This window comes from Podarcis melisellensis (genome assembly GCF_964234715.1).
Source record: "Podarcis melisellensis genome assembly, chromosome: 14".
In the NCBI taxonomy this organism is placed as follows: Eukaryota; Metazoa; Chordata; class Lepidosauria; order Squamata; family Lacertidae; genus Podarcis; species Podarcis melisellensis.
Genome location: NC_138546.1, coordinates 45,987,523 through 45,998,356, shown reverse-complemented (window position 1 = coordinate 45,998,356; position 10,834 = coordinate 45,987,523). Strand labels below are relative to the sequence as shown.

The 10,834-nt window shown below is 47.2% G+C and overlaps 1 protein-coding gene across 1 annotated transcript; it reads right to left on the bottom strand.

The window, feature by feature from the left end:
* Nucleotides 1–2,918: 2,918 nt before the first annotated feature.
* NMB (neuromedin B) lies at nucleotides 2,919–9,410 on the bottom strand. The gene is made up of 3 exons (XM_081887357.1): nucleotides 9,197–9,410; nucleotides 5,877–6,073; nucleotides 2,919–3,166 (listed from the first exon to the last, which is right to left on the bottom strand). The coding sequence occupies exons 1-3, from the start codon at nucleotides 9,327–9,329 to the stop codon at nucleotides 3,125–3,127; spliced, it is 372 nt and encodes a 123-aa protein (XP_081743483.1). The 5' UTR covers nucleotides 9,330–9,410; the 3' UTR covers nucleotides 2,919–3,124.
* Between the last annotated feature and the right edge of the window lie 1,424 nt (nucleotides 9,411–10,834).

Here is a 10,834-nt window from a genome sequence, read left to right as displayed (position 1 = left end):
GGTTTGTACCTTGGGAATATTTGCACCAGTGCTTGTGTTTTGATACTCAATTGGAGTGTTTTTGTTTTTTCTAGCCTTCCCCAAATGTAGTCCGAAACACACAGAGGGCACCAGGTTGGGGAAGGCTGGTTTATACCCAGCATGAGTAGCCTGTGGCCATTCTGACATTATTGAATTCCAACTCCCATCAGCCCTAGCCAGCAGAGCCCAATGGTCGGGGGAAATGGAAAATGTTGTTCAAGCATTTAGAAGGCCACAGGTTTTCCGCTCGTGGTTTATAAAGTACCATTCCTGATGCAATTATGTATATTTTGCAGAGGCATAGCAAGGTCAGGTGCTACCCGGTGTGGACGTTTTTTTGGTCACCCGCCCCCCATCGGCAGCTCGGGGTAGGCTTGGGAGTTGTGGGCGGGTGGTGCGCCCAATGTCACCCCCCCTCAGTGATGACACCCGGGGTGATCTGCCCCCCACCCACCCCTCCCTACGCCTTTGATGGTCAAACTGGGTCAACGGGACTTGGGCTACTTTAAACAAGGGTTAGCCAACCTGGTGCCATCTAGGTGTTTGGGGCTACAACTCCAATCTGTGACCAGTGGCCAGGCTGCCTGAGGCTGATGGGATTTAAGAGTCCACAGTAGCTGGAGGCCACCAGGTTGGCTCTCCCCGCTTTGCGAAGTATGTTAAGATTATGTGCACCACTGCAGTGGTTGTGGCTAAAGCGTTGGAATGGGAGAGCAGGACAGCCTTGCCTTTGCCTGCTGCTTTGGATTTCTTCTCCTTAAGCACTGCAGCTTCTGCTAGATCAAATGGAGGGGGGGACTTTGGCTCTCTGGATGTTACTGAACTATAACTCCCATAACCCCTAGCTTTTGAGCATGCTTGCTGGGGTTGATGAGAGTTCAGTAACATACGGAGGACCAAAGGTTCCCCAAACCTTTGAGGGATCTTCTGCAGAGGTTCTCAACTACATTCTACACATGCACCTGAATTTTCACTTCAAACAAGGCAAGGAGGAAGGTTTACCAGGGAAAGAAGTAGTATCTGGGGTGACCAAGGGCAACCAAGTTTCCTGCTTGATCATCTGCTCTGTCTGAGCCTTCAAGGCAGCTGTGGCACGACTTCCAAGAAGGCTCAGATATCTCTCAAGAGCAGCAGTAGGGCGGGGACGTGTGGCTCTCTAGGTCAGTGTTTCCCAACCTTGGGCCTCCAGCTGTTTTTGAACTACAATTCCCATCATCCCTGACCACTGGTCTTCCTAGCTAGGGATGATGGGAGTTGTAGGCCAAAAACATCTGGAGGCCCAAGGTTGGGAAACACTGCTCTAGGTGATGCTAGACTATGACATCCAGTGCCTCTTGACTATTGACCATGCCCACAATGCTGATGGGAGCTGGCATCCAACAACATCTGGAGGGCCACAGGTTCCCCATCACTACTCAGGTATCAAGGTGCCTCTTGGACACATGGTTGGCATTTCCTATTATGCTTGCCAATAGCTCAGTAGCAGTACATCTGATTTGCAGGCAGAAGGTCCCAGGTTCAATCCCTGGAAATGGGAGTTAGGGCTGGGAAAGCCCTCTGCCTAAAGCCTAGGAGAGCCACTGGCAGTCACAATAGACATTAGTGAGCTAGATGGTCCAGTGATCTGATTTGGTATAAGGTACAGTACTGTAGCTTCCTATATTAGAAGGGATTAAGATGTGGGAATGGCTCTGGCCTTCGGTTATGATACACTGAGCCAGGGTGGAGCAGGAGCAAGAAGGAGAAGTGGTCATTTGCCCTCCATACCTGAGAACATCCTGGGAAACAGGAGAGACCTTGAGGGTCTCTTAGCTGCATACATAGCAGGACTACTGTATTGAGGTACATTGCCAACCAAAGTGACCACTGACTTTGTGGCCTATCGTATATTACTCAAGCAGTAAAGCAGTGCCATGCTTATCAAATGATGCATATGCAAATAAAGAAATATTAGGACCTATTACTTTAAATATGGAAGTGCACACAGGTGCAGTTGGAATCTTGTATGGAAAACATCCACAAAGCACCCATTAGAGGTCTGCAATGCAGGTTAAGGGATTCGAGTGTAGAATTGTGGGGGTTTTATGGGGGGGGGGATAATCTGCTTACTTGCACTGCATCGTGGGATCTGAAAGCTGTTGTCAGCAAGCAGACCAATGACTTCTAGTTTCATCGCTGCAGAAGAGAAATATGAAAGCTGCCCTGATTGAGGAGGCACTGTCATAGATGGATGAGGTACCTGAACCTAGCCATCTGACCACCCACTGCCTGGGTCATTGGGCCATCTATGGTTCCATTGCTAGGGTTTGTCTCCCAAATAGGTGTCTCATGTCCTCCAGAAATGGCCCTTCTTTCCTCTGCATACCAGTCCATTCTGTCAACAGCAGCTGTCAACAACTTAGAACAGATTGGTTGAAATGCAGTACAGTGGTACCTTGGGTTAAGAACTTTGGAGGTCTGTTCTTAACCTGAAACTGGTCTTAACCTGAAGCACCACTTTAGCTAATGGGGCCTCCTGCTGCTGCTGCGCTGCTGGAGCACAATTTCTGTTCTCATCCTGAAGCAAAGTTCTTAACCCGAGGTAATATTTCTGGGTTAGCAGAGTCTGTAACCTGAAGCGTCTGTAACCTGAGGTACCACTGTGCTCTCTTTCGCAGATGTGAAACCTCCATATCTCCTTGGACTGCAGCACCTATCAGTCCCAGAGAGCATAGCCAATAATTGGGGATGGTGAGAGTTGTAGCCCAATCACATCTGGTTCTCCATCCCTTTCTGAACTAGTCCTTCTGTGGCTGCTTGCTTTCTGTTGCTGCACACAGCGATGCACTGCGGACTGAAAACAATCCTCTCACCTGTGCAAAGAGAGACATTTATTCATCATGCCTCATCCACCAGCTGCTGCAGCACAAGGAAATGCCAGGAATTTTCTATACAGTCAATACTTGGTTCTTCAGAGAAGGGGGGGAAAGGTCAGTATTAGGATTACAGTTATAAATTCGATATTTTACACCATAATTCTGGTATTCTTGATGCTTTCATTGGGAACAGCCCTTCAGGAGCTCCCTTTCCCCCAAGTCTGTGGTGTTTTCCTCAGTTCATCCATTTAAATGTATTTTGCCAGGTACTGTGTGAAGAAAGGTATTTCCTGTAACGAAAAACACAGGCATCAGTAGCTTACGCTTCAACATAATAGAAAGCAAACTGGCCTTGCCCACTGATGAGAGAAAAGTATAGCTACTCCATCACCACCCTGGACATCTAAAGTGGGTTTTGCACCCTCCTGGGCTGTGTGGGCTCCCTGACTTGCTCTGCTTATGTAAGGAAGCAACATGATCTCATCCTTTTAGTAAGTCAGCCAATGTTAGAAGGATGACAGCCACCCTTCTGAGGCCTTCAGGTAAATAAAAGGTAAAAGGACCCCTGACCATTAGGTCCAGTCATGGATGACTCTGGAGTTGCAGCGCTCATCTTGCTTTACTGGCCAAGGGAGCTGGCATACAGCTTCTGGGTCATGTGGCCAGCATGACTAAGCCGCTTCTGGCAAACCAGAGCAGCGCACGGAAACGCCGTTTACCTTCCCGCCAGAGTGGTACCTATTTATCTACTTGCACTTTGACATGCTTTTGAACTGCTAGGTTGGCAGGAGCAGGCACCGAGCAACAGGAGCTCACCCCATTGCAGGGATTCGAACCGCTGACCTTCTGATCAGCAAGCCGTAGGCTAAGTGGTTTAGACAACAGTGCCACCCGCGTCTTCAGGTAAATAGGTAAAGGTAAAGGGACCTCTGACCATTAGGTCCAGTCGCGAACGACTCTGGGGTTGTGGCACTCATCTTGCTTTACTGGCCAAGGGAGCCGGCGTACAGCTTCCAGGTCATGTGGCCAGCATGACTAAGCTGCTTCTGGAGAACCAGAGCAGTGCACGGAAATGCTGTTTACCTTCCCGCCAGAGCAGTACCTATTTATCTACTTGCACTTTGACGTGCTTTCGAACTGCTAGGTGGGCAGGAGCATGGACCGAGCCATAGGAGCTCACCCTGTCATGGGGATTCGAACCACTGACCTTCTGATCGGCAAGCCCTAGGCTCTGTGGTTTAACCCACAGCACCACACGCATCCCCTTCAGGTAAATAGATGACATCAAATTGTTGCACTGAAATGGGATTTATTACGTTAAGACCTCTCTGTTAATGAACCTACCTAGACCAGAGAGTGATGAGCAACAAGGATCTGGTGATCCCTGAGATCAGGCATCTGGGTGGGGTTCAGGACCTTGGAGAGCTCTCTAGCCCAAGCAGGAGATGTTGTGCAACAAAGCCAAACTGCACTAAAGGGAGAGGGGTTCTGGTACCAGCCCACAAGAAATAGCTGGAGGAACCTAGGAAGCACTGACTCCGCCCACCTGATAAACTTGGAAGAGGCAAGGATTTGGCCTGACAATCAAATCCCCACAATTAAATCCCAGTGTCAGAAAAGGGGAGGGGGTTTCCCCAGAGTAATCTCTACCACCACTGATGCCAGCAGGATCCTTGCCATGCTGGTCTGCTCCTACAGTAGGAGGAGGACCAAGGGAAACCCACTGAGAAGGCATTAATATATAAAATACAGACTCTGACTGTATTCCTTTCCTACAAATTCCTTACACAGTTTCCTTTGACGGCTGCAATGCATCGCACAAGTGTTTGCAACCAGTGCTTTTTTTCCGGAGGGATGCAGGGGTACGCATACCCCTAAACATTCTGTACTTTTGTCCATTTACTGTATTTATTTTCCTTGATTTGAACTATAAAATGGTGATTTTCTTGAGTAAAAATGAGAGTACTCCTAAACACTTTTAAAGAAAAAGACCACTGTCTGCAACACACAATGGTCTGAGCACAGTTAGCTAACTCAAACATGGACCACATTTCACAGGCGGTCCTGTTTTCCAAAATGAGACTAGAATTAGTTAGCTCTGCCTGCCATTGGCTCTGGCTCCATCTGGTGCAGCTATCAAATTGATAGCACATTTGCAAAGCTAGGTCAGGTATGGCTTCAAAATGGATTGGGGGCCACGTGTTGAGGTTCCTGCATTGCGGGGGTTGAAGTAAATGACCCTTGGGTGTGGGATGTGAAACACAAGAGCAGCCAAGTACAATATTCCTAGAGTGAACATGTTTACACATGGGGAGGAATGTTTGTCAAGCCAGCAGGTAAACTTCCTGTTTCCTTCTGGGCTGGGACAGACTTCCTCTGCATGTGACTAGAGGTGGGTGTGGCCTCACCTGTGCAGGTAACAACAAAAGCACAGGGCAGGGTAGCTATCTCTCTCTTTTTGACTACATGCATCAAGGATGCAACATCTGCTTAGGAAAAGATACTCTCTTGGCTTCCAGCCAAGGGAGGACAGAGGGACTGTCTCCTTATGAGATAGTTTCCAGGTATATGTTACTTTTCTAAGCTAAGTCTGCCTTCTGGGATCTGATTGTGAACAGAATGTGAGTAAACTTTTTTATACTTTTATAGAAGACTGTCGTGTCTTATCTTTTATAAGGGAATACGGGGGAAATACCAGGTCAGTTATTATAGAGGCTTTAGCGAGCCTGAGCAAACGCATCCGCTGTGAGTTTAAAAGGGGGAATGTTACTCCGCTAAATTATTAACTTGTTTACAAAAGTTGGAAAGGCTATAATCGAACAATATATCCTCTCCTGCATCCCTGAACATTCCCACATTGGGGTCTCTTCCAACTGTACCATACTATGATCCTATCATTGGCTCTACTGTCATCCCCCTAGTCTTGTGTGCCATCAGTCCCACTGGGCACGAGCCACCACATTCGTTCCTTTCAGGACATCTAGGGAGGATGGTGCTCACCTGGTCATTGGGATCACGCTTCCCTCGGTTCTCCTCCAGCAGCTTCTCTTGCAGGAGTATTTTAAGAAGTTCACTCATCATCAGGTCTTTCATCCCCTCTCTGAAAGCCTTGGGGGTGCTGTTGGTCTCAGCACTTTCTGAGAATGCAGACTGAACATGAGGAGAGCTCAGCATACTCTTCTTCCCCATGAAATGCCCTGAAATGACACCAATTCTAGTCAGGACAGTGCTGGCCCAATTTCATTTTAATTTTTTTTGAAGGAAGGCTTTTGTGCATGATTGTTCGAGGGGTTTCACCACTGCCACATCCTCTTCCTTGCTGCTGTTGTCGGCCCATTGACTTGTTTTCTTCATTTGGGCTCAAACAGGAGTATGGGTGTACCTAGGGTTCATCAAGCTGGGCCCTGCCAAAGGCACATGCCTGGGGAGTGTATGCAAAAATCATGCCTCTCCACTTTGCCTTAGAGTTGGGGCCATCCTTACCAAGTGTGCCAGAGGTGGAGGCAGGCCAACACAGCTCCTTGTCAAGGGCACAAGGGAGCCTAGAAACACCTCTGAACAGGGAGAATGGAACCAAGTGCCTAGAAATCTGCAAAGGACAACTCCACGCAATAACATTTTATTGCAGATCCCACCTTTTATTATATGCTATTGAAAATGGATATCATGTGTGTGCTCTTTAAAAACAAATGAATAAATAAATAAATAAATAGCCCTGCCCTTAAAAAATCACCCCGTCTTTCCACTTTTCCAGGGAGCTTGTGGCCATCTCCTTACCAGAATGCAAATTTTCAGAGGAAGGAAGCACTTTTAAGTAACAATCAAGGTGGAGATTTGGACTGCATGACCTGCCCTCTACCTCAACCGCCACACCATGGCAGCCCTGCAAGAGAAACTACGGGGTGTCGTAAGGCACCGATGCTATTTAACATTGACTTGAAGCCATCAGGAGCAGAGAGGATGAGATCTGGAGCAAGCCGTCATCAGTACACTGATGATACCCAACTCCCATTTCTCATCAACATCTGAACTGGGAATGGCTGAGCAGGCCCAGGACCAATGTTGGGGTGCAGTGAATAGTATTATTCCTGGTGAGGAATAATAAAGTCTGCATCCTGACAGGCTGGAGTCTCTAGAAAATTGGTTTCCAGACCCAGGAAGTCTGCAAGTTGCCTGCCTTGGGTTGAGTTGCTGTCCCTGACGCATTGGTGCTGTGCCTGGATTCACCTGCCTCTGGAAGCGCAGGTGCCCTTGGTGGCCAAAGTACTTTCCCCCAACTTTGGCTTTTAAGACAGCTATGATTGTTTCTGGATCAGGACAGCTTGACCACAGTTGTCCACGCATTGGTAACCTGGAGATTTGATTCCTGTAATGCGCTTTGCGCAATTGAGGTTGGTCTGGAAGCTTCAGCTGGTGCCGAATGCAGCAGCCAGGTTGCTTGAGGGGCCGAACTACCACCGTCATGTAACCCTTTGTGGGATTTGCACCAGCTGCACACCTGCTACAAGGTGTCAAGGCTTGGTACTAGCTTGTAAGACCCTCTGCAGCTCAGGACCAGGTTACTCGAGAGACTGCATTATCCCTTATATATGCAGCAGGTTGCTGCCGTCTGTGGCAGAGCTTCTCCTACAAGTTCCAGAGTAGTTTGTATCCTGCTTGGTAGGATACTGCCCTGAGACCTGCAGGTATAGGGTGGTATATAAATCAAATCAAAATAAAATAAACTCAGAGCAGGGCAGTCAGCGTGGCTGCCATTAGCATTCCCATCAAGGCACAGCAGGTGCCCAGTACCTGCACCTTTCCCGAACCAACGGAAGACAATTTTTTTATATAAGATATTTATTAAGATTTTATAAGCAAAAAAGGATTACAGAATAAAAAGAAGAAAAAATAAAAATAAAAGACAAAGATACAAAAATACAAGTTAACAAATACAAAATACATAAAAAAGAATAAATTAAAAATTAAAAACATTAAAAACAAATCAGTCTTTTCATGACTTGTATTTCATTCACTTATTTTCCTGACCTCCTCACGCCTCCCTTTTTTGTATTCCTGTTCACATAGTTAATTCAGCAAATCCTTACCCTCTTTGTTTTTATCTTAATTTTATATCATAACATGTTTAACTTCATATTGTCATCTAGTTATCAATCCGTTTTTACATATTCTTTTAACTTTGTTGCGAAAACCGTCTCAATTCAATCAATCCTACATCATTTTAACATTCATTAATTTTACAATGTTTCTGCAAATAGTCTTTAAATTTTTGTTCCAACAGCTGGATAAACAGGTTGCACCATGGGTATTTACTTCGCATTGCTTTTTAAAATTTATCTGTTATTTCCTGCATTGTTTTAAACTGTTTTGAGCTGTTCTCGAATTATTTTTTTGGCATCCCCTTGGGACATATGTGTGAAAGGTGATTAATAAACAAATGAATAAAGTTCCAAGCATCACCAGTGGTGAAATAATTGCTGCTCTGTTAATTTGTCCATCCTGGACAGAGACTGGATTTTCAACCTGATGACACGGGGAGCTGTCCCCTCCCTTGCTGCTGAAAGCATTGCTTCCTGACCCTCTGTGCATGGCTTTCCAAACAACCCCACACCCAAATCAAACCCAGCACTGCATTAAAGTCTTAAAAACAAAGCAAAACAGCAGTGTATTGATCTGCCATCTAGTTAAAGGATACGGTGTTAAAACGCAGCACAAAAATCGCCACCGCCACTGTAACTTTCAGCCACAGAATGACAGTATTGCAGGGCACTGCTTAACCAAATCCCATACAATTTTCCTTCTCTCGCCCCACAGATTGACCTACCAGCTTCTTGGTGGCAGGAAGTGCCCCCAGGCTCACTTCATCCCACCCCCATTTCCACAGGTCCTTTAGACTACCCTTCCCCAACCTGGTGCCCTCCAGATGTTTCAGACACAGGGAATCCAAATGTGCCCTCGATGATGGAAGGAACTGGGCACATAACTGATCTAGCAGCACAGATTCTACCCACCCACCCCAAGCCCGCCCCATAACTTTATTATCTTTACACATACGAAAACATTAAACGTTAAAAGCTTCCCGATACAGGGCTGCCTTCAGATGTCGTCTAAAGACGGACATAGGTAAGGAGCACAATTTTGCAGCCTCTGCTCCAGTCCTTCTTGTCCCCCCACCCCCACCCTCTCCACACACACACACGCAGCCTTTTTTCTGCCAGGATCTTTACTAACAGGCAAGCATTTCCCACCGTCTGCGTTGGGAAGCTCCCCCCTTGGCAGACCGCCCCCTCCAGCGCCACCGGGAGACGCAGGGGTCGTACCTGTAGCCCAGAGGTTTTCCCGGAGCCGGATGGGTCCTCCGAGCGAGGGCGAGACAGAAAAGGTGGCGAAAAGGAGTAGATAAGCCAAGCTCCCCACTTGTAGGATCCTGCTGGCGAATCCTGCCGCCGCCATGGCTCTCTTTCTGGGCAGCGAGCGGACTTCGACGGGCGGACGCGACGCCCTTGTCTCGCCTCCTCTGACCACTAGATGGCTCCTCTCCTCCAAGCCTCTTTGCTGGTCTTCGCCCCGCGTGCGCTCCTGCTGTTTAAATAGCCCAGCCGTCGGGGCGGGGACTGACGCGGGGGCATCGTCACCTTGCTCAGGGAGGGGTCGCCCTGGAACTGCCTTATCACGATTTTGCGGCCCAGCGGGACACTTGGCTGCCCCCGGGACGGTTTGGGGGCAGAAAAAAAAGAAGGAATGGGGCAAGCACGGATCCAAGGGGTTAGGGTTTGATCCGAGCCCACCTGCTCCCAGACCTATTGGAACGCCAGGGTCAATCCTGAACCACCTGAAAAAACAGAAAGGCAGTATCTCTGAGCACCTACAGAGTGCAGAGCGACTGGGTAGCCCTAGGAGACGGAAGGATGTGGTAAAAGCTGCCGTCAAATAAGCCAGGAGAGCTTCCCCTACAAATGCCAGCGAGGCAGAACCCAGACGAAAGAAGATGTCCTGGTGCATTGGCCGAGGAAAGCGGCTTCCTCAATTCTGGGCAGGAGGCCGCGCCCAGACACTTTCCTCTAGTCAAGTCCCATCGAATCCAGCGAGGCTTACTTCCGAGTATAACCACGTGCGCATGCCAGGGTCAATCAAATGATGGCCATTGCTTGCACACTGGCAGGGCTGGGGGATCGGGACCTTCCATGCCTGGGAGCCAGTTCCTAGGGGCTGAGGCCTCCCAAAGTTGATGGGCATTGCCATTCAAATAGGGTGTGCGCACCATGTCATGTGATCGTCGATTATGCGGGGCAGGGCTTGCCTTAACCCCCCCCCCCAATATTTTATTCAAGTTGGCACCCTGCTTCTATGCAATTGGGCCATTCCTACCTACCCATCGCAAACCTGCACTTTGAAAACTTTCAAGGGTTAAAAATAAAGTTTGCAAAAAAAAACAAAACAACCCAGAAGCCTTGCTTTTGGGGATTATAGGGGCAGAACTACCCGAAGTGTATAGAAATTTATTCATGTATGTGACTACAGCGGCAAAACTGTTACTTGCCCAAAAATGGAAAAAAAAGTCCCAGCAAAAGAAGAATGGATACAAAAACCTATGGAAGATGCAGAAATGGCGAAACTTATGGGGAAAATAAGAAATCAAGGTAACATGCTTTTAATAAAAGAATGGAAATGGTTTATGGAATATTTACAAACTGTAAACAGGTAAGAACATTGGCAGGATTATTGTAATAACCCGCAGTTTCAAAAGTGTGTGCATTTAAAGTAGATGAATAATTGAACAAATTAAGTTAATTTGGATATGCAGAGAATACTAAAAATAAATTTAAGGAACCGCAGAAAGAGGGGGGAGGAAGGTGAGTTCTGAAATGTTAAAAAGATTGTAAAATTATTGAAATCTATAAAACTGAAAATCATAAATATTATATATAACTTTCAAGGGTTCTTTGCAAAGCAGGCTT